Source organism: Candoia aspera, chromosome 11 (genome assembly GCF_035149785.1).
Source record: "Candoia aspera isolate rCanAsp1 chromosome 11, rCanAsp1.hap2, whole genome shotgun sequence".
NCBI lineage: Eukaryota > Metazoa > Chordata > Lepidosauria > Squamata > Boidae > Candoia > Candoia aspera.
The window spans coordinates 5,195,275-5,222,960 of NC_086163.1; the positions used below are offsets into that span (position 1 = coordinate 5,195,275).

The following is a 27,686-nucleotide window of genomic DNA, read 5'->3' on the forward strand; positions in this document are numbered from 1 at the left end:
TCAGCAAGTAGGGAAAACTGTTTATTTTTTACTTGCACTTTGAATCTCAAACAAGGTAAATGCCCAAATTATCTCAAATCTTGGGTCATAAGTAGTAGCCAAAAGTCTCAAATACAGTTTCCTTTCATTGCTTCTTACAATTCCTTCCAGGGTTCCAAATCCTCCACAAAATTCTCTGACACCCTTGTCTACCAATTTGTTCCTAAAAGGAATGATGTGTCAAAAGTAAACGACAGATACTCCTCATTGTCCTCAAAGCATTTTGGAATCTACAGCTCAAATTAGCGTGTGACATTTAAGCTAATTCAAGAAACTCAAGGAGTTTGAAAGCTGGTCCAAAATCCAAAATCGGAAGAATCAACTAGAATTCAAGAGAGTCAAAAACAAGAGCTTGGAGGACACAGAAGTATAACCCAAACAATCAGATGGTTGTCCCTAAAAACTGATCACATTTGTTGAACAGCCCTTATAAACAGATATGGTAATATACAATATATGGCTGGCCAATAACCACACTGGCTGTGGATGAAGGGAGTTCTGGTCCAAAATATCTAGAGGGCACCAGGTTGGGGAAGACTGCTAGCATACACAGAACAAACCACTTGAATGCATAGTGTTCCAAAATGTTGTGTTCTTGGTTCAAAGAGAGTGCTCTGAACTGGTAAAAATAACAGTGCAGGAATATGTAGAGAAAAATGTCTTTCCTCGTGAAATGTGTGTATTGATCCCTGGAATCCCATGCAAAGCCAGCCTTGGACTGGCAGATGAAGCCACATTTTCCAGATGAAAGCAAGCAGCTACTGGGCAAGAGGTGCTGAGCTGGGCTTCTGGTTCTCAGGAGGACTTCCTATTTGTGCTCTTCTCCAGCTGTTCCACAGTGGGCATCTGCAGCCTGATGCAAAATGCAAAAAAATACAGACTACAGTACAAACAATGCAGTTATTACCCTAGGAAAGGGGAGAGGGGTAGAGCTGGTTAAAAAAGCTGGCTGAGCAAGAACAGGGCCTCCGTCCTCTAGTAGCAACCCTGCAAAGTGGACCAAGTTATCAAAAATGGAGATGCCAGCTAGAGAAAAGGGGGTAACCTAATGTTATGAATGTCCCCACTCTATTTATGGATAAGCAAAAAAACCAAGATTTGGTTTGCCTGTATTAAGAGAGTGGGGAGAGGTCTCCGCTGAGGCACAGACCACCTTTAAGGGGTTTTCTCTTTCTAGGATCCCGTGGCCACAATTGCTGTATTATTCCAGGAAACACCATGGCTGCTTCAGCCATCCGCAGCTAATACTGTATTCTGATGCACCTCTTCCAGACTGAATCAGTAGCCCTGTGCAGCCTTAACCACATCTTTAACATAAGCAAAAAATGCAAGCCAGCTTAATTGTGGCTTTAAAAACAAACATGCTGTTATTTTTTTAATTTAAATAACCTCTTTGGGATTGCTTTTGGCAAGAAAATAAGGGGATTTTAATCATTTATTTGAGTTATATTCTAGTTTTCCTCCAGAAGTTCAAGGTGGAATATGTAGTTTTCCCACCTGCTTTTCCTAGAACAACTTTTTATAGTTTTTAATGTTTTTTTTTAATAATTATTATATAATGGTTTTAGGTAATGATTTTTTATATATTGTTCTGTTGGATTGTTGTATGCTACCCAGAGTTACTTTTCATGAGATCAGTGGCCCTATCTATCTATCTATCTATCTATCTATCTATCATCTATCTATCATCTATCAAGATAGGAGAGATAGATAGATAGATGATAGATAGATAGATAGATAGATAGATAGATAGATAGATAGATAGATAGATAGATAGATAGATAGATAGATAGATGAAAAAGAACTTTGAGGCAGAGGGAGGACCCGAACCTGGATTTCCACCACCTTAACCACTACCCCAACAGGGACGCGGTGGCGCTGCGGGTTAAACCGCTGAGCTGTCGATCGGAAGGTCGGCGGTTCGAAACCGCGCGGCGGGGTGAGCTCCCGTTGCTCGTCCCAGCTCCTGCTCACCAAGCAGTTCGAAAACATGCAAATGTGAGTAGATGAATTGGTACCGCTTCGGCGGGAAGGTAACGGCGTTCCGAGTCGTCATGCTGGCCACATGACCCGGAAGTGTCCCTAGGGACAACGCCGGCTCCAAGGCTTAGAAACGGAGATGAGCACCGCCCCCTAGAGTCGGATTCGACTGGACTTTACGTCAAGGGAAACCTTTACCTTTACCTTTAACCACTACCCCATCCTGGTAACTAATGATCAACCAGCATCAGTAGCTGAAAGTATTCTCAGTATCCCAGGTGATGCTCCAGCTGGGTCTTGTCAGAATAAAAAATTACCTTATAAACATCTTACTTATTGTAGAAATAAATAGTATGTGCATACACCCACAAACATGTGTGTGCATATGTGCATACATGTATGTCTACATCTGTTGGAGAAACAAACAGTACGTGCATACGTGTAAGGACGAAAATACTAACAATAGCTTGGCAATGATGTCATCTCAGTTCACCACATTAAGTGAATTAGGAAAAAGAGAATGATTGCAGATCTGGAAGCAACCCTTCCCTTCATTCATCTCAGATCTGTCTGGGAGGCTTTAATCTGGGTTCTTGCATTGAGCAGGGGATTGACTAAACAGCCTCTTCCAGACCTGGGATTATATTCTGTGATTCCTCTGTTTAATCTGCATGAGCAACTGGATGCATGTTTTTTTCTTAGGCAAGGGCACTCTTAATCAAAGCCCCAAAATGGGGGTGGGTGGGACCAGGACACAAACCAAATATGCTTTCCCTTAGGCTTCAGTTTAATTGCAAAAAAAGTGTAATTAGTACATCTGCTTGCTGATTGGGTATTTAATAATTTCCTCAATTTGTCATCTGAAAAAAAAAAATCACACTTTAGGAACAACTTCTGGAGATCTCTGGTGGCCACACTCAAGGGTTGTGGAAGTCACCTCCAACCCAGTGGCCTCAGTGTTTATGCACTTCTGGACTGTGCAAGTTAAAGATGTGCGCTTGTGCATGATGGAAAATTTAATTGGAAGTGACGCAGATCATAGCAACTTGCTCCCCGTTAAATGCAGTTCTGGGTCGAGCTACCACTTCCCTTCGTCTCCCCTCCTGAAGGGGCATCTCTTACCCCAGGCAAATCCACCTCCACGTCATTCAAAGTCCACTCACTCGAAGGTATCATGGGGTTAAAGGCCTGATATAAAAGGGGAAAAAAAAGATACTCAGCTTCCTTTGGGGTCAAATGCACAGCCCTTAAACCTCACCAGGAGCAAAACGCTTTTACTTTGACCCTCACTCCGCCCAAAAGGGACGTCACAAGATGCCAGCAAGTGCAAATTTTATTTATTGGTATTTATTTATCTTCCAAATTTCGTCACCGCCCATCACACTCTGGCGGTTTACAATGAAGCTAAAAATAAATACAGATTAAAATACAATAAAAATAGTATTCCTTCAATAAAAATGTAAATTGAAATGTAAAATATAAAATCCAAGATGGAGATATTAAAAGTCCTTAATTCAAATTCATTTAATTCACGGGGGCCTCTTTAGGGTGCTACCCACCCCCAGGATTGATTTCCCCTGCCCCAAGCGAGACGGCAGAGCCAGGTCTTCACCCCTTTCTGGAATGCCGAATGCCGAATGTTTCCTCTGAATGGGACACACCTCGCTCTGACTTCCAAGCAGCTCTTTCAAGCTTGCCACCAGCAGTTTCAATGGTTTTGGAAGGGTGGAGCCCTTCCAAATAAAAGTGACAAAGAGCATTTCCAGAGAAAGGGATTCTGTACCAGACTGAAAGCAGTTTGGACTTCTGGTGAGAGAGCAGCATTGAAGAGTTGAAGCCCATTCTTCTGAAGCCGCACACATGCAAGCATTCGTATAAAAAGTGGTTTGAAGGAAGTTAATTTTCCTTCTGGTGAAGGCTCCTATCATGGTCTTGCTCATAGGATTCAGGACTTTTAAGGGGAAAGGTGGCTTGACAGCTTCATAGCTCCCCTTGTGAAAGCTGCTGGGGGTATTTTTACATGTGATTAGACCTGAAGCAAGGGAGTGGTGTGAAAAGGTGTGTAAGGGATTTATTTTTTTCCCCCTTTGGTGTGCAGAAAGGAGGAAGGCAGATTTATTATGGCAGGACCTACAGCAGTTCAAAGTGGGGAGGCAATTTCACCCCTTGTTTTCTGCTTGGTGAGTTGAGCAGGAAAGAAAATAATTGGGGATCATTTGCAAAGTAGTTGTGAGGGTTTACGCAGTAGAACTAGTGGCGATATGAAAGAACCTCAGCCTGTTCAGATCAGGAAGGGACCAGGTTAAGAAAATCTTCTCAAAGATCACAGCCACTGAGAGACCTGTAATGTAAACGGTTGAAAGTCCATTTTTAAAAAACAGGTTTTGCAGCTCAGTCAGGGGCAGGATCTATTTGTTCAAGGATCCTGTTTTCGGAATGGCTAAGTCAGTACTTTTTGGAAACCACTACCATGGATAAAGTGAATGGACCACTTCACAACAGATGCTCACAACTGCGCTGCTTTTAAACATGCAGCTGCAACAAGTTCTCTTATGACCAATCAGGGCATCTACAGGGGGAATCAAAAAGTCAAGAAGGGAGTCACAGCCATGCAACTGAAACCCCACCACCTTTTAACGCAGCTTGTGATGAACATAAAAAATGGGAGGGGATTCAATCACCCAAGCACAACAGTCATATTGACTTTTTTTTAAAATTCCTCTTGTGGATATCTCTAACCCAGGGCTTCTCCACCAGGGTTCTGTGGCACCCTTGGGTTCCACAAGAGGTCCCTTGGGGCTCCCTGGGAGAACACAATTTTGTTTAAAAAATTATTTCAAATTCAGGCAACTTCACGTTAAAGAGGCAAGTTTCATTCTTTATTTTTAGTTTAAGAACACTGTAAACGCATATATACAGGCCTACCCATGAAACGAATATAAAAATTTGGTAACTTCTGGACTATCTTTGAGCCTGAGTGTGCAGGGGTTCCCTGAGGCCTGAAAAATATTTCAAGGGTTCCTGCAGGGTCAAAAGCTGAGAAAGGCTGTTCTAATCAACAGCTACAAACACTTAGCTGCCATTATATTTGCCCAATCCATTTTTAAAGAAAGCCAAAGGACAACCTTGTGGCCCTGAATTCCACAGGAACTGTGCCACACAGTCTGTTATGCAATGTTCTCTTCCTTATCTAAAAGCACCAATTTTGCAAGGTTCAAATTTCTATATTAAAACTTTACAGCCTTCCCCATATAGAAAAGCAAACGGTGGCATTGGGAAGGGTTGTTTGCCCCCTAATCTGAATTTCTACCACCCCTTTCTGTGACTAATTAACTCAGGACAGCTCCAAAGCAGCCCAGACTCAAAATTCAAGAATCTCAAAGGCTGCTTTTGAAATCAGTCTGTCATATATGCGTCAATTCAAGGTCAGTGTTTTATTATTCAAATAGTTGTCTCTACTGTATTGTTGGATTTAATCCAACTTCCTTGAAGTGATGCAAGAGAACAACAAGGAGAAATCCGCATATCTGGGGGACGTGGTGGAATTAGATTATCAACTAATTAAAAAAAACCAGTTGTTCTTGGTGAGGTCACAGGAAGGAGATGATGATATTGGATAGAATCAGCGAGATTATTGGAAAAGTGATGTGTTATTACTGAAGGCAAGTCAAGATAGGAAGCACTTGATGGGAAGCCAAATCTGTGGCCCTTAACTCTCATTCCCGGAGGTCTTCAAATAATTTAACATTAGGAATGGTGATAAGAAAAATAAATGTACCTCCAAAGATCTAGTAGCTTCCAGATTGTACTGCTGGTTTCTTAGAAAGATCTGAAGGCCTTCCAAATTCAAATCAGCACCTTCCCACAGATCAGGAACGACTGCTCTGAGGAAGCACAAAAGGGACAGCTGCCCAGAAGGATTCCAGGTGACGTTAAAGTCAACATCCCACAAAATCACCCAATCCCATGAGATTTCAGCGTCACCTCCTGAAATCCCACCAGTTTTCAGATGCGAAAGCCAGAACTCTCAAGGTTTCAGCATTCTTGCCTGAAATATTAGCATTCTCATGTAAGAGCTTACCAAAAACGTACAAAATTTCAACATGAAAACGTGGTGATCTCCAGCAGATCAGGACAAGAAAGAAGGTGGGAGTAAATGTTAAATTTAGGATTTTGAAATCATCTTGTATGAAAATCTACACAGGGCACCCCCAGAGTTATAACCCATGTTTGCCCTCCAGACTCAATTCCATAACCCCCAGCCAACAGGACCAAAGACCAGAATGGTTTGGGGGGTCATCCGAGTTGAACCCTGACATGTCCAGAGGGATCCACAAGCTGGCACAATGCTGGGGTGGACACGTGGGCCTCACCTGTCCAGAAAGGACCGCCTTTCCTGGGGCTGCAAACACATCGGCTGCAGGTCATCACACCTCGTTCTCCCGTCCAACACAGACTGGACCACAGTAATGGGCAGTACAGGAGGCTCAGGACAGGGGTTGTAACCAACCAAGGGAACAGCAGGACTTGTAAAAGTAGTTTTCCTCTCTGGGCCAGAGGGTTCTTCCTTGATCAGCAGAAGGCTAGCCTCCCTGGAATGAGAAATAGGTCATCCCCATATTCTGCCTTTCTTGGCTCCGCTCAGCTGGCTCCAGACCCATCCTAAGCGCAGCCCAAACGTGTTCCAATAACTCATCCTCACAATGTTGACTTTAGCCTCATCCCCAAGCGACAGCTGAGGGGGGGAGCTGAACGTGCACTTTCGCAGTTCCAGTTCCCTCTTCTTCCAGCACAATTTTTGCTGCAAAGAAGATCTGCCAGGGGTTGAGATCTACCCCATTCTTGTCAGCCACTGCAAGCTGTCCCAGGCGTGGCTTCCCTTCCAGTTGCTGGCCACTGCCCTCCACGGTCATGTGGGCTTGGGCTGCAGGGCATTAACGCAGGGGCTGGCTGGGGAATTCTGGGAGTTGAAGTCCATACATCTTAAAGTTGCTGAGATTGAGAAACACTGCTGTAAAGCAAAGGACAGCTGAAGGGAGATCAGCAGCACAGTTGCGGTTTCATGTAGCGACCACTTTGCTTAATGACCAAGTTGCCGGTCCCAGTTGTGGTCGCTAAAGGAGGACTACCTGTATTAAATAAGTTTCTCCTTCCACCACATTCAGAATTGTGGAACTTATGGAGATACAGGTAGTCCTCGACTTACGACCCAGTGCTCCAAATGTGGAGTTTTCAAATAGCTTAAGGGCAGAATTCTCTTCTTTACCCATCTTCAGTGAAAGTTATGCAAGAGAAAAATGAGTTTTCACGGCATAGTGCATTCATCTACAAGTTTGGGGAAAAAAATAATAAAATGAAAGGACTGGTTTTTAGAACAGGAACTAAACTGAGGATCAAGAGCCTCTGTGTCTAAATATTGTCCCTGCCAGGAATCAAGAGTCCTAGCAATTTAGTATCTCTGCAGCCAGAAAGGACCACAGTGTGAAATGTCAAGCATTAAGTAGACCACCAAAATCAAACTGCCTGTCCAGTGAGATCCCTTAGGGAGTTCCATCTGCAGGGGTCCCCTAGCAGAATCTTCTCAGTGATGGCTTCCCACTTGAGGAACAACCTACTGTCATGCGTACAGACCATTTCTCTGGTGAGTTTCCACCAGAATGTGAAAACCTGGCTTTGGGAGAAAGCATTTGGGAGAAGTTGTCCAGACCTGCCCCAGTAGCTGGCCCCATTATGGTAGATAGTGTGGTGGGATTGCCACTGGTTTAACTTATATGCCAGGTGGAATGGAGCAGCAGCATAGAAATTTTAGGAATGAATAAAATCAATTCCTCCTGAGCGCACTTCCCCAACCAGATGCCTTCCATCAATGACTGGGGATTCATACTGGTTGGTTGGGGGCAAGAGACATGGTGGAAGGGATGTTATGACGTCCATGTCATTTTGATGCTATTGTGGCTTCTACCTGATGGTCCAGCTCAACTGAAGCACTCCAAGCACAGCTTCCTTGACTGTTGGGCATGTTGGCTGGAGATTTATGGGGACTGGAATCCAAATACTTATGGGGAAGAGCTATGGGGGACAATGAATGACTGATTTAGTATCAAGCTAACCTTGGTTTATAACTGTCAATAGCTGTAGTTTATCCATACCGTAATCTAAACAACCCAAAGCCAGCCGTACAATGGGCTGAGGTCAAAGTCAGAAATAGGATGGTGGTGTGGATCAGAACAAAAAGGGCTTAAAACTTGACATTTTAAGATACTTCCCCACTTGACATTTGCTTGTGAAGTATCTCCTGCCCTCCATGGCTTTTTACAGAAGATCAGAAAGAACATCAGAGAGAATACCCACTCTGCCACTAATTGCCCCAATTTTTTATTGCCTCTCTTCCTCTCCCTATCAAGATCTTTAGTAAAAAGCAAAAGATTTATATGAGCTAAAGAAAAGCCTCTTTTGCAAAATGGATTTCCTGCTTGGAAAAGGCCTTCTGGTTAAATAAAGTAGATGGGTAACAAAAGCTGTGTTTGGCTTGCGTTTTGATGCCAACTCTCTCATGCATCCATTCAGGATTCTGCATTGTTCTGGACTTTGCAAAGTTGTTTGCAAGTCAAAAAATCATGTGCGGCTCTATTATAAAGCGATGGAGAGGAAACCGTGTGAAAAGTAGACATGGGAAACTTTCAAACATAAGAAAAAAGTGTGCATGGCACTTGATTGATTGCGTGCCATCAAGTCAGTGTCAATTCTTGTAAAAGAAATCTATACAAAGCCGCATACAGGTAGTCCTCACTTAATGACCATTCATTTAGTGATGGTTCAGACTTACGACAGTGCTGAAAAAAATGACTTACAACTGGTGCTCACACTTACACCATCGCAGCGTCCCCATGGTCACATGATCATGATTTGGGCACTTGGCAACCAGTTTGCATTTATGGCCATCTCCACATCTGGCAAGCAAAATCAATGTGGAACTGTATGATTCGCTCAATGACCATGTGGTTCACTTAACAACCTGGGTGACCCACTTAATGACCACTGCAAAAAAGGTCATAAAATTGGGTCAGATTCGCTTAATGACCACTTTGCTTAGCAACTGAAATTCTGGTCCCCATTGTGGTCATTAAGTGAGGACTACCTGTATGAGTTTTTATGTGGATTTCTCCCCCAACCTGGCTCAGATTTATAAGCTGGCTAGAGACAATGGAAGTCCAGTCTAAATGGGAAGCAAGGCATAGGGGTGAGCTCCTCAAATGGATGGTGGCCTATTCAGCCCTTTCTCCTTGTGGTCTCCCGCTGGGTGTCAACAAAAGTCTATTTTTATCCAGCAGGGCAAATTGTAATTATTTACCTCTCGCTATCAGGAGGCAGCTGTAAAGCCACAGGGCTGGACTGTGGGGTTTCAGAAACATCGGAAATGATTGCCCCCCTCGGAACGGGGCTGTTTAAACACGAGGCAGGTTCTGTGGATGGCTAGAAACAGGGAAGAGGAAAAAAACACATCTCTCATCGCCCAAATACAGCTCCAGAACAGCGTGTCCCAGATTTCTCCCTCGGTTTCCCCAGGCTGAGCTAGTTACTGATCTAGCAGCTTTATCCAATCAACTGATGGTGCAATTCCAGAAAACGGGTCAATTCCATAGCCCTGCCAATCTCTTTCCAGCCCAGCCTCTGACCCTTATGCACCGGAGAGGTGCAATTTCCTCTGCAGAGGTCTACTTCCTATGTTCATTTTATAGCCTTAGAAACAGATGGCATATTCTGATAGCATAAGTTTTAACAAGCTCGTTGTTCAGCGCTGACCTTGCAGCGGAGGCAGATAACAGAAACCAGGCAGCTGACCTTCCTTCTGAGTGCGAATGAAATGGTGTGAAAGGAGAGGGATAAACCAATAAACCATAGCTTTTTATTGCACACGCTGGTATTATCTAAAAGGATTGAACCCTACGAGTGTGAAAAGGAACAGAGAGGTCATTCCGATACTTCATCAAAAGCATTCCAGTGCAAAGGCTATATCATAATTTGCAATATTCCTTTTATCTTTCTTCCGATTGTGTAACAAACCCAATGTATATTATCTGTACCCTCGCTTTGCACAGCACTCTTCCGCAGTTGTGCATGCCAATAAAATCTACAGGTAGTCGACTTATGACGGCCATTCGGACCAGAATTTCTGTCGCTAAGCGATGAGGTCGCAGAGTGCAACCGCATCACTCAGCGACTGCAGTCAAGGGGGAAGCCGGCAGGAAGTCGCAAGCCCCATGGGGCCACTGCCGGGTGGGGGAGGGAGCCAGGGAGGGTGCAGGAAGGGCGTTGCATGGGTCAAGGAGGGTGCACAAGGGTGCACAAGTAGCCGATGTGGCATGAGTGCAGTGAGGCTGGGGAGGATGCCCAGGTGGGGGAGACTCACCCCAACGACCTGCAACTTTCCCTGCTGGCTTCCCCATTGACTTTGCTTGTCAGAAGCCCGCAGGGAAGCTCGCAAATGGCGATCATGTGATTGCGGGGTGTTTGGCACCGGCTGTAAGTGCGAGTGGGTTGCCAAGCACCCAGATTGCCACCACGTGACCATGGGGGTGCTGGGAGGGCCGGAACTCCGAGGACCGGTTATAACCAGCGTCAGTTCAGCACTGCCATGATTACGAAAGGTTGCCAAACAATGGTTGCAGGTCAAGGACTGTCTGTACTTCCTTGCATCCATGCCCAAACTACATGGTTTCTTATTTGTGTTGAGCATTTTTTTTCTCACAAAAGTTTCCAGCTGAGAGCTGTGTTTCCCCTTTGAAAGGCAACCTGGAGACTGCACTCCTAGGATGAGCTGATGAGTCCAGGACAGAAATTAAATTTTATTTCAATTTAATTCCCAAACTGGTAAGACAGTTAGCCCCATGAGGTGGTCCAGACAAGAAGCACACCCAGGAGGACTAGATCTGTCCTTATTGTAAGGTTACATTAACAGAATCTTGCAGGACTGAAAGTCTTTCTCCCCTCCTTTCCTTTTCTCTCCAGAAAACCAGGGAGGGTCCCATCTGAAATGTTTTCCCACGCCCTCCCTCCTTCTGTGGGCTGAGACATCTTTTACATGCCGATTGTCCCATCTGCGGCTCTCCCTCCCGTCTCCCAAGGGCATTCCCACATACCAAATGATTTTGCTTCAGACCAGAAGCACTCCCTCAAATCACCATCCGTATAGCAAACTGGCTAACCAAGAGCTTATTGATATCCCAAACCAGCTGTTCTCAGCCCATGCAAGAGCAGGTTAAAAACAAAAGACTGGATGGGTTGCAACCCCAAACTTACAGACTGAATGAAGCAAGGCTCATGCAGGGGGTCCAAAGGCACAGGCCTCCTGAATTTTGCCACTTGTGGGGCAGCGTTCCCATCATCCAACATGAGAGGTCTATGGGCAGACAGGAGGCAAAGCAGTTTAACCCCACCATCCTGACGTGTGGCCGCCACAAACTTTATCACAGATTATTTTTTTTATTTATTGTCGGTCTTGACTCCTGGTGACTGCCCGGGCTTGGCAAGATTTTGAAAGTGGTTTGCCATTGCCTCCTTCCTAGGGCTGAGAGAGAGGGACTGGCCCAAGGTCTCCCAGCTGGCTTCATGCTTAAGATGGGACTAGAACTCACGGTTTCCTGGTTGCTAGCCTGATGCCTTCACCACGACATCACACCGGCTCTCTAGATGCATTTATAGGCCCATAAATTTATGGACTTGTTATTTGTTTACTCTGTAGATGGAAAACTTGATGCTACTTGTCACTTATGAATGAGGTGCTTATTATGTACTGTAGGTTGACTATGTATGGAAATTTACAGTGAAATATGGTCATCCTTTACTGAGCCTGTTTTATTAAACTTGTATGAAAAGTCTTTTTATATATAATTTTCTTGTTGGTTTGCTCATTTTCCTATTCTTCCCCCCTTTGTTCAGTTTGAGTAAAGGCAATTCCATCTGCCTATCTGGACTACCACCATTACAGCCCTCCCCAGTTTGGGACCCTGCAGATGTTTTGAAAGTGCTACTCCCAGAATTCCACATATGGTCAGGAATTCTGGGTGTGTAGACCCAACCCATTGGAAGGTGGTGGCTGGGAAAGAATGCTCTACCTCATGGCTGGCTGGGGAATTCTGGGAGTTGAAGTCCACACATCTTCAAGTCACCAAGTGTCAGAAACACTGCTCTAGCTTTAACAAGACTTTAGGGCTGGTCTGATCTCTTCTTGGACAATCTTCAATGATTGTCAAACAAAGATGGGTGAACTGCTCCCATAGACCATATAAGGTCCCCTAGGCCCCCTTTTGCAGCTCCCAGGCCATCCCATGAATGAGATGGACCAAAAAAAGGCAATAGGACATCGTTCCAGTCCAGGTGTATCTCCCCCACCTTTCAGAGCTATGACTAGATAATCCCTTGGGGGTGGGGTTCATGAAGCAGCTTGCCTCCACCCCAACCCTTCCACATTGGTGTCCTCTCCCTCAGCCCAGCATGCTTCCAAAACAAAGGTCTCAGCAGCTGACCGGGTGGTTGTCCAAGGGCCCTGAATCAGCCATATCAGCAGCTCTGACTCATCAGTTCCACCTCTGTTCAGATCCTGGTCACCAGGGTGCCCAAGTCCCATGACCAGCTATGCCCTTTGAAACTGAGCTCCCATTTTGCAAGAGGAGAGGACCTTCCCCAGAGCTCCTTGCCCACGCAGGTGTCACATGAGGGTACTCACCGTTTCCTCTTTATCCCAGGACTGCTGGGACTTGATTGGAGCTGGCCAAACAGAAATTGAATCAGCTGTTAGGGAAAATATCAGTCAGCACACAGCAATGCAGCCTCTCTCTGAATACCCAGTGCTCCCATGCTGGTCATGGGGACACCTTCTGAACAGGCACCTGAGCCCACATCTGCTTTGCCCAACTTGGTGGCCTCCCAGTATTTGGGAATGTGAACACCCCAAAATCCCAACCAGCATGAACTGAGAAGGCTGGTTTACCCCATGAGCAAGCTTGTGGTGGATGGGTGAGAGGGGCTGAGATCGTTTGGTTTAAGCACTAGTGAAGTATCCACAAGTGGACATAGGACTTCCAAGGGGCTGAAATTTGCACCAAGGCATACACACATTTATTTCTTTATAATATTTGTAAGGGCTGCCCATCTCAAAACCAGAACTCCAGGTGGCTCACAACCATAATATAAAAACAAGATCATGCAAAAAATAATAATAAGCAAAAAAGCAAAAAGCAAAAAACAAAAAACAAAAGCAGAAACAGAAAAACCTGGCCACGCAGCCAGACTCCTTTGATGCGACCCACGACGCTCTCTTCCAACTCTGTCTACACCCTACCTCAGTGTCTGGGGGGAAAGCCAGCTCTTTATAGCTTCTGGAAGGTAAAAAGGATAGGGGCCTGCCAGAACTCACGGGGAAGAGCGTTCCACAGGGCAGGGGTCTTTGATTTTGGCTTACTACAATGCACAAAGCAAGTAATTGTGGTTTGCAAACCACAACCCACCGCTTAGCAGGGTATATAAATCCAACCAAGGATGGCTTAGTCAAAGAAACCATGGTTAAGCAAACCAGAGTGTAAGCCCACCCACAGGCTTAGAATATGTCTGCTGCAGCAGGAAAAACCACCAAAGTTCATTTCTGCCAGCACATTTAAGCAACTGATGTGCCAATAGCCTCAATGCTCATGTTACCTTATTGATCACTTTCTGATGCTGCAAATGATTCTGCCTGAGACACAGAACTTCCTTCCACAAAACCTCGTTCTGCCTAAAAAGAGAACAGTTATCACGCTGAGCACCCAGGAGTCTTTGATTTTGGCTTACTACAATGCACAAAGCAAGTAATTGTGGTTTGCAAACCACGCTGAGTACCCAGTGGATCATTGGCTCCTCAAGAGCACCCACTTCCATGCTTGCACACTTCTGTGCAACCCTGCGCAACCTGGGCTCCTGAGAAAAGTTCACTACAACTGCTATCATCCCGGCTGCCAGGACATGGGTTGGAGAAGACTTCCTTAGAGTGGGACATATTCTGGCAACTAGAAACTCTTAAGATCCACGGACTTCACAGATAGGTGGAAGTTCCTAGTAACTGAAGGCAGCTATGCACTTTCTCCCCTTTCACAGTACTTGGAGCTTTAAGAATTACTGGCATTTTATTGCCTGTAGTGGCCAACTTTCATACCCATCTTCATGCAAAACCTGTTCAAGTCTATTCACCTGATCGCATGCTTTCTCTAAGTCATCAAATTCTCTTTCCCCCATTCTCCCTCAGTGGGTGTTGACCTTAACTACTCCCACCAACAGGCCAAAATCACAGGCTCCATTTTCAGCATAGGAATGAACTTCTGTTTAGGTCACTTCTGCTCTGCTCTAGAGATACTTCCTGTGGTGGGGACCGTGTGCAATCCCCAAGCTGTTGTTTGTACTCCATGAAGCCCCTGTGATCCATGCCAAGTGGTAAGTTTGAAGGTAAGGGGACTGACTTACTGTTTCACATCCTGCACCTGGCACTCCATCATCTCCTGCTGGTTTCTGAGGACCTGGATCTCATAGAGTAGTCTGCTAAGGTCTTCCTGGCGCATCTTGGTTTCTTCACTTTTCACAACAGACACCTGAAGGAACAAAGAGGAGAAAGGGAAGAGTAACAAACTCAGTTGCAAAAACAGGGTGGGTCACCCGATCCATAACTAAGCCTTAGTGTCCTCCAAACTTTAGATGCGGGGAGACTGCTGTTCAATATCTCTGAAAGGTGACAGTTCACAGCCCAAACACTTCTTCTGGAACCTGCTCTCCTTTCAAGTCCAACAGAGCACAGCCAACCATGGCTGCTGGAGTGAAGGCAGAGGAAGCACCTGAAGTTAAGAATTGGCAGGATCAGGACTTCTCCAGCAACCTCTAAGGGAGATACCCTTCTTGGGAGATTTAGGTCTGCCTTCTGAACTCCTGTGATGTTGCCTGCAAACCAATTTGTCCTATTTCAGGACCCCAACTGCTCTTTTAGATAATTGCCATAACACAGTAGAAGAGCCAGGAGAAAATATGGCTCGAGTATCTGAAATTAATGGCCTCCAGCAGACAACATAGTCCATTGTTGGCAGCCAGATCTTTCTTACTGAAGCCTACTCTGAAGGAGGACATCATGAGTTGGTTCTAGAGTCTGGATATACAGATTCGTATTTATGGAATGTCCAAGCATCTATGAGAGAGGTCAGAGGGCAAGTCTAAATTTGGAAAGCAGGGCATTTTTCTCAGCGGCTGCCAGGTACTCCTACTAGAAAAGTTCAGATCCGGCCAATGCTTGATTTTAAGGACTTGCTCCATCGCTGCTCCAGCAGCCACAGTCAACCCTTCCTTCTTGGATCAGGAGAGAGCCTGGATTTGAGAGAAGTGCTTGCCCAGTCTTCGCCCCCAGTGACTGGTTTGGAATAGCACTCTCTCTCCTGTGAGCCCTGATCCTAGAGAGGTTCCAAGCCCTCACTGGGACAAACATGGCATCAGCTGACATCACAGTGGGACAGGTGGGTAGCATCTCCCCTTTAGCTTTGTTGGAAGTCCTGGCAAATCCAGCATGCCTCATTTGCATGTGAATTAACATGTAAATTGAGTTGTCCCACAATGCAGCTCTGGGGAAGCTGTTTCTTGCCACTCCCACTTCCTTTCCCTCTCTTCCTTCTTCTCCACCAGAAGCAAGCACAGGATGTGCGCTGCACTCCTCCATTCTGGGCACCATGTGGTGGGCCTGGAATTCCCCTTCCTTCCACGCAGCTCTTGGCAGCTGTAGGGCTGAGAGTTTAGGGCAAAACTAAGAATTTAGAAAGGAAAGAAGAACAAAGGAACCTCATCTTTTCCACCAAGATGGATGTAACAAGAGCAACAATAAAGTCAGTAAGAAATTCCTTTTCTCCTTAACCTAATATGTCTGAGCATGTGATTCTTAATGCTTGGGAGGGCTGAGTGTGTAAGAGCAATAACCTGTGTTTCTCTGGCGTGCTCATTGAAGCTATTTTAAGATAATTCTTTTTCTGTGCCAGCTTCTCAGCTGTGTTAAGCTCTGCTCCATTTCAGTGGTTCTAGCAGGCCACTGAATTGGCTTCAGGCTTAAGGGTGAAGGACTAAAGTAGGTTTGATCTCTCTGGGGGATGTGGAGTATGTGTGTATTTGGGAGTAGAACGGGTGTCTGAGCTACCTTAAAATCCTTCCAGCCTTCTGATAAACTAAAAGAGAGGGCTGAAATGTTCTGGGGATCTGAAAGGGGAGCTGGTGGGCTGCCCATGGATCTTTTGCTTCCCTGTGATAAACGGCAGCTGTGACTGGCCACCCCTGCCAACAGCAGCTTTTTTGTGAATAGGAAAATCGCTTTCATGGCAGCTGTTTTGTGCTCCTACTCTCAAAGTTCCAAAAAAGGTGGCTGACTCCCAGCTTGGGCAAGGTGAGACTACAGCAAAGCACACATGCGGCATTAAGCCAGCCTTGAAGTCCCGTGAATCTTGGGAGAGGCTTTCACTGGGCACCCTTAGAACTGTTTGGAACTGGCAATTCTGCCCTAGAAGGACCAGTCCAAAAAATGGGAATTCACGAATATCCCTGAATTAATTGTACTGAACATTAACAAGGCATCTCCTACCTTCCTTTTGATCAGTTCCAGAAGATGCTCGTGGCCTTGCAGGAAATAAAGGTGCTGGAATTCAGTATCATCACGCTCAGGTTTCACAAGTCCACCTTGCTCAATATTCACCACCTTCCTAAACCCGTCTACATGCAACAGACAGCAGAAATCTGGTAAGAGGACTGGATGTCAGTTACCACTGCGGCATGACTCCAAAAACAATGACAGGACAAATGCCCACAATCCAGGGTTTCCAATCAGGCATTTGTCAAGACCCAAGAGTAGTAATGGGCCTACTTCTTCAAGACAAGCATCCCTCAAGTCCAGCTTGACCTCAAGGGACTTGGTAGACCTCAAGGGACTAGGTAGACCTCAAGGGACTAGGTAGGTAAAGGTAAAGGTTTCCCTTGATGTAAAGTCCAGTCATGTCCGACTCTAGGGGGCGGTGCTCATCTCCGTTTCTAAGCCTTGGAGCCGGCGTTGTCATAGACACTTCCGGGTCATGTGGCCGGCATGACGACTCGGAACGCCGTTACCTTCCCGCCGAAGCGGTACCTATTGATCTACTCACATTGGCATGTTTTCGAACTGCTAGGTGGGCAGGAGCTGGGACGAGCAACGGGAGCTCACCCCGCCACGCGGTTTCGAACTGCCGACCTTCCGATCGGCAGCTCAGCGGTTTAACCCGCAGCGCCACTAGGTAGACCTACTCAATCCATGTAGTTTTCTTGTCAGCAGTACAGAAGTTGATTGGCATTGCCTTCTTCCAAGATATTTTTTTCCCCAACTTCTCAATCTACCCTACACCCCTGGGATTCCCTGGCAGTCTCTTATTACAGCACTAGCCAAATCTAATTCTATCAACTTTTCTGAGAGCTGTCAACGTGAACTAGATGCAGCCATCTGCTGCAGACAAATTAAGCTTCACCGCCTGATTATACAATAACATCAGACAGTTGAAACAGTATAACTCATATTTCAATCTGCAAAAAAAAGCCAAAAATCACATCATCAATATTTACGGACAGTCCAAGACCAACACGAGAAAAAGGCCAACAACACAGTAACTATAAAAAGGAATTTTTTAAAAAATGTGAGAAAAAGCTAAAACCATTAACAGCAAACAATTACTAGCGTGAGGGAGGAACCGGGCAGCTTCTAACATTTATTGAAAAACAAGTTCAGCTTTCATATGGGAAACTGATAAGCAAGATGGGACAGTATAAACTTTTCACATTTTAGGCTAAAAATCCACATTCAGAACATTGCAAGGGGTGACATTCTAAGAGTCCCCAAATTCCTCAGATAATTGCATTCCTGCCCCTCAATTCTAAAAAAACTAAAAACCCAACGCCTTAATATCAGAAAAAGGGAATCTTTGTGAATGTCATGATCCTTACACAACACACTTAACAATATTTTGATGATTATTGAAAAACAAAGAGAACATTCTGTATCTAAACACATGCAATTATATGATCTAGTTAATATAAATAACCATAATAACAACCCTACAGATTATCCTTACAGAAGATATGCCCTATACAGGTAGTTCTTGCTTAACGATCACAACTGGGACTGGAATTTTGGTTGCTAAGCGAAGTGGTCATTAATGGAATCTGACCCGATTTTATGACCATTTTTGCGGTGGTTGTTAAGTGGATCACCGCAGCTGTTAAGCAACTCATGCGGTTCCCCATTGATTTTGCTTGCCAGAAGCCAGCTGGGAAGGTCGAAAATGGCTATCATGTGACCGTGGGATGCTGCAACGGTCGTAAATGTGAGACGGTGGCCAAGTGCCTGAATTGTGATCACGTGATTGCGGGAATGCTGCAACAATCATAAGTGAGAGGACCAGTCGCAAGTCAGTTTTTCCAGCACTGTCATAAATCTGAACCGTCACTAAACAGATGTTTGTTAAGCAAGACTACCAGTATTTTCTATTCAGTACAGTTTATTCTTTTCATGTTAACCCTAAAACTAGGTAAAATATTTTTCTGCAGTAGGACCTTCTAGAGTTTGTTGCTTTCAACCCTTTTATCCAACGGTAAAATGGTAGTTTTAATTTTTGTTGTTATTTCTGGATCCAAATTTACAAGATTAATTTCTTAGTTGCTTTTTTGTGCTTTATGGACTAGGTTCACACACTGCCTAACCCATGCAAATCCATGATTTGTTTATTTTTATTTATTTATTCAATTTCTATAGCCGCCCATCTCAGCAAGCGACTCTGCTGAGATGGGTGGCTATAGAACCGTTTAACCAGGATTTACTGATTAAGCCATCAGAAGGAGTCTGGTACCACCTTTTTTTGACTACAAACAATTATTGAAAGGCATGAACTTTTGTCTGCCACAGCTCACCTCATCAGATGCATGGAATGGTTAAATTGACGTAGGATCTGAACACTGGCTGAGACAAACTACAGTAGCCATACTATCATGGCCTGAAATTCACCTGTAACACTAAACCATGATTTACAAACCCCAACAGCAGGACAGACACCACATACTAAAGCAAAATTAAAGCAAAGATTTTATGGCTGAATTTAACACATGACTCAGTTTCCCTATCGCTGTTTTTTTTTTTAAACATTTAAAACATTTCTGTATTTGCTTATTGCAGCGTTTTTCAAACTTGGCAACTTTAAGATGGGTGGACTTCAGCTCCGAGAATTCCCCAGCCAGCCATTGTAACGACCAGAACGCTTGAGCATTCACTCAATGACAGTCCAGAGGCTTTTGCTCATTTAACTGTTTAATGAAGCAAAGCATTGGATACAAGGTAAAAGTTGTGAATGGCTGTTCCTGCGCACTTTGCAATTCAAAATCACACAAACTTCTAAATCCCCCCCCTTACTACCCTCCAAGGCATGCATCTCCCTGTACCAGCAGACGGCTTGAACGGTATGCTGGCTGTTAACCTTGGGCAGAGGTGTCTAACCCAAACAACATAATTCACATTCCAGTCAAAGTCCCCCTCCCTTCTGGTGACTCACAGTCTGCTGACACGGGTTTCATGAAGATGGATGCGAGTCTGATAAACGTGTTCTGGGAACATTTGATTGGGGAGTCTGACAGCCATGCTGGCTGGGGAATTCTGGGAGTTGAAGTCCATCCATCTTAAAGTTGCCAAGTTTGAAAAACACTGATTTGAAGTAAACAATATTTAAGTAATTGGTTTTCTAAGCATCTTATAAATGCAATAAATGGTATCTACTAGGTGCCACAGCTCAGCCCCTGCCCACTGAAGACCATCAGGAGGTCCACGGAGCAGGGCTTCTGCATGGCAAAATATCTGCCCCATCTGATTGTACTTTTGAAAGAGGGGAGGGAGACCTCAGAGCATCCAGTCTGCATCTACTTCAGTCTTTTTTCTTGGCCAGCAAACTTGAGACTTAAGCTCAAAGCCAAGCCAGAATACCAGCAGGCCAGCAGTTGTCCTGTATAAATAGCTGGAATTCTGCCCCAAATAACAGCAACTGCATAGGTCAATTCAGCCGTTGCTTTCAATATGAACCCCAAAATGCAACTTATGAACCCAAAACTGAACCCCAAACCCAAGATGAACCCCAAATTGCAAACGGCTGAGCATCTACGCTTCTACTAAAATCTCTTTGTCCCTCCCTTTCTTGTTTCCCCCCTTTATATTTGTTCATTTTGGGTAGTCACAGAGTGTAGCAAGCACAACAGTGGTTCAGAATGAGGGACATGTAGCACAGTAACATCCAGAGGACCACACCTCCCCCAGCTCCTCCAGTGTGGAGCATTACTTACACATATTCAGCTGCCGGACAAAACTGGCCATGTTATTGTGCTTGAAATATTTGGGCAGGACTTCCTTTGCAAACTGACTCTGATCGAAAACGTGGAAGCTGGTGCCATTCTAAAAATTAAAAAAAAATTATGCAAGCAGGGTTAGACCTTCCTTCAAGAGACTCTGACTACCTCCATTGATGGGCAAATGTCATTTTTCAGCAACAGTATGGAAATAACCTTCTTCTAGATACTGGTTTTATTTCCAAGGCTACCCTCCAACCGTGGGTGAAAAAAACAAGTCTAACACTGCTTAACTTCTACTGCAATGTGTCAAGGTGGGTCAGATGCTACCCCCTGCTGTGAAAGATCACTCTAAGGCTTCCAAGATAGCCTCGCGTTCTCTCAAAAGGTCAACCTGGAGTCTTTTCAAGATGTCCCACTAAAACAATCTTCGGGAACGTTCTGCACTAGGATGAACTGCATAAATGGAACTACTTGGTTTCCAGATGGCCCTCCAGGATGGACTTCCTGAAGCTCTGATCAGTTCTCCAAGGATTTAGCTACCTCCTGGGATAAGATGGAGTGAAATGGATTAGTGAGTCATACATCTCCGGGGTTATTCCACCTTTAGTCCTGGATTGCTCATGTTCAACCAGCCCAAACTGGTTTATAACTGGTGTCCTTCTTGACTCCCAGCTCCTGCTTGAGGAGCAGGGACAGCTGTGACAAGAAGAGACTTTGCATAACTCCTTGTGGCAGGAGCCCCGTTTCTCAGTCACTCATGCCTTAGTCATCTCTCATTTGGGCTACTGCAATGCCCTCTACATGGGACTGCCCTTGAAACCTAACCAGAAGCTATAAAGGCAGTCCTCGACTTACAACCACAATTGGGACCGGAACTTCTGTCGCTAAGGGATGCAGTTGTTAAGTGAGTCACACCCAATTTTACAACCTTTTTTGCCGCACTCATTAAGCAAATCTGGCTTCCCTCATCGACTTTGCTTGTTGGAAGCCCGCTGGGAAGGTCACAAATGGTGATCATGTGACTCCTGGGATGCTGCAACCATCATAAATACATGCTGGTTGCCAAGCACCTGAATTCTGATCACATGACCATGGAAACACTGCGACAGTCACAAATGTTAGGACCAGTCATAAGTCACTTTTTCCAGCACCGTCGTAACTTCAAACAGTCAGTAAACAAATGGTCGTAAGTCGAGGAGTACCTGTACTTATTTCAGAAAACAGCAACTCAAGCAGTGATGGGCATTTCATGATCTGCACATTTATCACTGCTACTTCGCAAGCTGCACTGGTTACCAGTTTGCATCTTCGTAAGTGGTAACCAGTGCAGCTCCCAGATCCAAGTATTGTCCATGTAATACTTGGATCTGGGAGCTGCACTGGTTACCACTTACGAAGATACAAACTCAAGCTGCTGCATTCTGGGCCAGTTGCAGTTTCCAGGTAGTCTTCAAAGGCAGTTCCATAAACTCCAAGCATACTCAGGTTATAATAAACCGCCTTGATCCAAGCTGAGCCAATGCTCTGCCGTGTTCAAAACTGTCCACTGCATTGATTCAGAGCTGTTCTCCAAGGCTTCAGACAGGAATCTTTCCCAGGCAAGACTCTGCGGATAGGGACCTTCTGCCTGAAGGACAGTAATTTAGCAGTCCCGCTTTACCCGGCAAGTTTGCTATGGCATTTGGAGGCTGTATTGAGAAAAGCAACTCATCAACATGTATGCTTCTCTTGCATGAGTATGAATCACTATTTATATCAAGAAAGGTTGATGTCATTTTTTTTAATAAAACGAGGCTGGATACGTGCATACACACAGATAGAAAGATGTGGCAGATTTACACACATTAGCTGGGTCTGCATGTCCTGCTAAGGTCAATGACTAAGCCAGCTTCACCATGGTTTACTGAACAAGCCATCATTGGCAGGCTTTGTGCAATAAACCAAGCAAACTCAAGCAAACTCCATTATGGCTTAACATGTCCTTTCAATCTGAACATGATGCAATAATCCATTACCTAAGAAGGCCAGATCAAACAGGCCCTTTTTCAGTGGTGTCCAATGTCAAGTCTGATGCCAAGCAAGGCTCCTTAGACCAAGAATTCTAGCAGAAGGGAACTACCCCCCATACAGGTGGCTGTTTGCCCTGCCAATAAAGATAGCAATCTTCAGGGCAAGACAGGGCAAAGGGCCTCCATCAGCAATCTTAAAAATGGGGAAGGCTGTACCACCACAAGCAACCTCCAAATGTGGGGCACCCAGTGGCCACAGTCCCAAGCCCAGGTCAACATTCTCCTTAATCCTGTTTCTACTTCAGGCCCAAGTTGTCTGATCTTTGTTTTGCAGGTGCTCAGTGAAACCAGGCAGCTAAACATAAATTGCCTATTATTTTACCATCTCATGCCCAACATCATTTCCAACAGTTTGGTAAAAGCAACTTTTCTCCAGACCCCAAAGCTTTAATTTCTTTAAATATATTGTTCAGACCTTAGAAAAGAGGGTCGATTGAACTGATTTTTCCCCACATCAAATATTGTAGCCTATATATTTATGCAGATGATGAACACTGAAGAGAATATGGTCCTTCCAACCATCTTCATTTGCCTAGGAGATTCTTTTCCAGAATTTTTTCTGATTCAGCGTTTTCTGGAAAACCCATGTTTTTACCACGGGCAGCATACTGGGTGTGGATGACAGTTCAGCAGCTCTGGAGATTGATAAATTCAAGCAGGCTAACACAGGTCTCCCAGGCATCGAGGGGATCAGAAAGCGTTTCATGCAACAAGGACCCTGCTGGATCAGCCCACAAGCTGAGTCAGTCCATCGTTCTGTGTCAGAGAGAAGCAGCACATTTGTGAAGCTCACAAACACAGACAGGAGGTCCTGGGTCCACTCCAACTGTGGCTCTCTGCAGGTGATCTTTCTTTTGATGGAGGAGATGACAAAATTCATAACTTGCACCCACTGATAACCCTGTCCACTCCATGAATTCCCAAGCTCCACGTAAAGCCATGCAAATTTGTGACCCTCCTATCAAGTGGCGATTTCCACAATTTAGCTAGATGTTAGGATGATGGAGAGGACAACATTATTACACACGGCAAGGTTGAAGGAAGTAGAAAATGGGGTCGTGAAGATAAGATGAATGAACAGGATTGAGGATGAACAGCTACAGATGATGACTGGAAGGAGGACAAGGTGGTAGAGCATCTGTCTTGACAGTTCCCCGATGAACTAAACTTGATGGCATCTGATTTAAGTAACAAAAGAAGCCCTTCCTTTCCCAAATTTCAAATCTCTCTAGCATGAGAGGGAGAAAGATCTAGTTACGTTCCTGTTTCATGGGAAGTGTTATCATGACTTCCCCTCACTGATCTTTATTCCAATCTCCAGCCCCCTAATTTGGGAGGGGGAGCTTTTGGGGTACCATTTCCAGCTGCCCAATTCCATTTTTGAACTGTAGTAACCAAAAGTATAGGCCTCTGCCTCAAAAACTTGGATTGTAAAGCAGCATCACGCCCCCCAGCTGAGATGCTGACAAGAGAAGATTGACCTCAGAAATACTGTAGGATCCAGGTGGGCTTTTTCCTCTTGAACAGGTGGCCTTTCCTCCACCTGAGTAAACAGGAGGTTTCTCCGAACCTTGCCTGAATGGAAGAACACAATCTCAGTTGAGAAGGCTTCATCTTCATCCCGCCAGAGCAAAGTGGTAGGGTGGGAAGCTGCCCAGCCAAGAACCACTGTTTTTTCCTTGCCCTGATGGGTCCTGAGTGAACCAACTTCACTTCACCCCTGACTTTCCCTGACAGATGAAGGATCAGCATTGACAAGCTCCTGAGACAGCTTCCCTGCTTTGTACGTCCCTTAGATGTGTGGACTTCCACTTTCCAGAAATCTCAACAACGATCATGCCGGCTGGGGAATTCTGGACATTGAAATCTACACATATGGAGGACACCCAGTTGAGGAAGGCTGTCTAAAAAGTCAGCTACAGGATCCATGGAATTCCTTGCAGTAGCAGCTCTTGGTTGAGTAAGTAGAAAGCTTGTCTGAAACTCGGCAGGCCAGGTATGTAGGTTTGGTAAACCAGGTTCTTCCCTGCAGGCCAGACATTCTTCCTTCTACTCTCCATAGCTTCACGCTAATCTATGTATTGAATTTTCCTGTTTTAATTTTGTGTCTGCACACTGCTGATAGATTAGTGACTGACTCAAGAATCTTTCACTTACTGGATAAGCAGAAATTAAATATCTACAAGCATACGGAGAAGACAAGTATCTTTGGGTTCACACAACATCCTAAGGCATTACATGATTTCTTGACATTGTTCAAAACCTTTAGCTTTATTTTATGGGCAACAAAATGCATTATTAAGTATAAAAGATGCTTCAAGAAGACTGCCATTTTGCCTGGCAGCTGAACAGTACGTAACTATTTTTTAAAAGGTTCCTAAAATCCCCCAAGGCAGCTCAACATAATTACACATCCTTTCTTCCAGCATAAAAAAACCAAAATATTCAGAGGTGTTTTCCATATATTTATGGCATATTTATGGCATATGGGAACATCTGGCATTCCGTAAGGCTGCTAAAATCCATTATTTCACTCTATTTTTAACCAGGATTGAATGCTTCTGATTACCATCTGGGGGACTTCTATTAATTATACCTCTTTGTATTTTTATTCTGTATTTTTACTCTGCTGGATGTCACCTAGACCCTATAGATTGGGACAAGTTATAGAAACTGTGAAACAAATACGCAGTAGCCACAAATCAATTCTTCTACAAGTATTCTTTATTACACTAGGACACATCTGGCCTTACTTTTGGGCTTATGGGCACATGTCTGACCAACGCATTGGGATGTTCCTCTGAAGGGTAAGGCCCAGACTGATGGGCTCAATTAGAAGGAAGGAAACTTCAGTGAAATGCCAGGAGAAAACCTTATGGTATAAACTGTTCAGCAGGGTTTGGACTTGACATAATTTATTTTTAAACAGAAGCTAGATAGCTGGCTACAAAGAATGAATTTATTTTGCAATGACAAGACAGTGGACTGGACAATTTATGGGTTGTGTTCTAACTCTACAATTGAGTCCATAGAACAGAAAAAGCAATATAGTGCCCACAGTACCAATTGTGCCCACTAATCTGTCTTTCCTAATCTTTTTTTTAACTCTTATCTATCTGTCTGTCTGTCTGTCTGTCTGAAAACTGGCATGCAGAGAAGCACAGGTCTTTAGCGTATTTATTTGCAATAATGCTTCTATGGACCACAAATATTTCATGGGACAGAGACCAATGGGAAAGGGGAATAAGAGGAAGAAAAACTTTACCTATTTGCCTTCCAGTACCTAAGTCTTTCTGTGACCTGGTGAATCCATCACAACAGCTACTTTGAGAACCCAGGACATGCTTTTAAAATGAGAATGCTTATCGCCCATGTAATTATTGCCATGGATGATACTACCATCACCATTATCATCATCTTTGATCCACTCAGTAACAAAGATCTCTGGGTGGATTGCAAAATAATTTAAACTTCAGCACCAGCCCAAGAGCTTTGTCTACCTCTGGCATAAGCTAAGGACCAGGCCTGGTTTGGACCCTTTCAAAGTGGACTGGAGTTGTTCTGAGTAAACAAAGAGACCTAGACTCATTCAGACACGCGTGGGAGAAACATACAACCCAAGACACATATTCAGCCCCCAAAATATTTAGTGTTGATTTCCTGCAAGTTGCTTTAGCAGGAATTGAATGCCCAATGTCCAAGGGTTTTGGGATTCATTGGTGACCCTTTTAAAGCCCAAAACATCAGCTAGACTCACCGTATTCCAGCAGATAAGGTGGTTCGTCTCAGGATCTTCAACCAGGGTCCACAGCTTGGTAAGAAAGGCCGGCACATTGCTGGTGTAACCGTCCATGGTAAGGGCTGTGGTTGAGTCCTGCATGGTGTTGCGACTCACAAAACTACTCTCACACCATAGTTTTGCAACAATGCCCCTTCTTCCTCTCTTTTGCATAGATCAGAGGGAAAAAGAGCCATTTAGTGTCCCGGGCAGAGCTGAGAAAACACCCCTTTTCCCCACAGGGGTCCTATCAGCAGAGGCGTTGGCTCCTCTCCAAACACAACACAATATGCAGACATGGCTAGTGGGGTGGGCTGGGGGGGAAACAATACTCTGAATGAAAGCTCCCTGCATTCAACCACACAATACCATGAAAAAAGATGCAGCATCATGCAAAGAGAATACACGGGCTTGCACAAACACAGGAGGTCAGCAAATCACTGGGGGGAGAAGAGGAAACGACAACACCTGCTAACTCATCTTCTGCTTATACAACCCGCAGGAGGGACCGAAAACCAATCTGCTCCTAGCTCTTCAGGTCTGCATCTTAGTTACTCGTGCAGTTTCCTGGCCACCTTTTAATCTGATAAGCCCTAAAGGAGTTGGTGATGAAGGGCAGCAAAGTCAAGGAAAAGTCCCATCATTAGAAAAGAAACACACTACCGGCAGAGTAAACATAGGATGCTGAATCCAAGTTCTGCTCTCAGATGGAGAGTATTAATTTGTTCTGCATTACAGGCAGTCCTCGACTTACAACCATTCATTGTCGAATGGTCGAATTCGAATCGCCATTTGCAACCTTCCCAGCCAGCTTCTGACAAGCAAAGTCAGAGAGCCAATTTGGTCGAATGGTTAAGGCAACAGGCTAGAAACCAGGAGACGGTGAGTTCTAGTCCTGCCTTAGGCATGAAAGCTGGCTGGGGGACCTTGGGCCAGTCCCTCTCTCTCAGTCTAACCCACCTCACAGGGTTGTTGTTGTGGGGAAAATAGAAGGAGTATTAGATATGTTCCTCCCCTTGAGTTATTTATAAAAATAATAAAGGTGGGATAGAAAAATAAATAAATTTTAAAAAGTCAATGGGGGAAGCCAGATTCGCTTAACCACCAAGTGATTCACTTAATGATTACAGTGATTCACTTAACGACTGTGGCAAAAAAGTCATAAAATTGGGCGTGACTCACTTAATGTCTACTTCACTTAGCGACAGACGTTCCAGTCCCAATTGTGGCCATAAGTTGAGGACTACCTGTACCAGCAGCATCCCAGGACTTGGAGAGCAAAACTTTTCTAAACAGGCACAGTGACCTCGTTCCCCCAAAACACTTACCTGGGCCATGGGAAGGGTTAAGGTGTTATGCAAGCATTCTATCTCAGACAAGCCCAGAGCAGCTTGGGTCAACAGGACCTTCTCCTGGTCTACTACTAC

At 44.7% G+C, this 27,686-nt stretch overlaps 1 protein-coding gene across 1 annotated transcript; it reads right to left on the reverse strand.

The window, feature by feature from the left end:
- HSF4 (heat shock transcription factor 4) lies at nucleotides 1-27,015 on the reverse strand. The gene is made up of 12 exons (XM_063312929.1): nucleotides 26,239-27,015; nucleotides 20,407-20,515; nucleotides 16,649-16,776; nucleotides 14,512-14,636; nucleotides 13,714-13,789; nucleotides 12,746-12,810; nucleotides 11,320-11,419; nucleotides 9,371-9,492; nucleotides 6,393-6,611; nucleotides 5,798-5,903; nucleotides 3,142-3,207; nucleotides 1-892 (listed from the first exon to the last, which is right to left on the reverse strand). The coding sequence occupies exons 1-12, from the start codon at nucleotides 26,431-26,433 to the stop codon at nucleotides 848-850; spliced, it is 1,356 nt and encodes a 451-aa protein (XP_063168999.1). The 5' UTR covers nucleotides 26,434-27,015; the 3' UTR covers nucleotides 1-847.
- Between the last annotated feature and the right edge of the window lie 671 nt (nucleotides 27,016-27,686).

Excerpts from the sequence above, each read along its gene's own strand:
- HSF4 (XM_063312929.1), bottom strand. The coding sequence starts at position 26,433 with ATGCAAAAGAGAGGAAGAAGGGGCATTGTTGCAAAACTATGGTGTGAG. Across the intron at positions 6,612-9,370 it reads CTGCCTCCTGATAGCGAGAG|GGAGGCTAGCCTTCTGCTGA; the intron begins GTAAATAATTAC and ends TTCTCATTCCAG. Across the intron at positions 893-3,141 it reads TGGAGGTGGATTTGCCTGGG|GCTGCAGATGCCCACTGTGG; the intron begins GTAAGAGATGCC and ends ATTTTGCATCAG.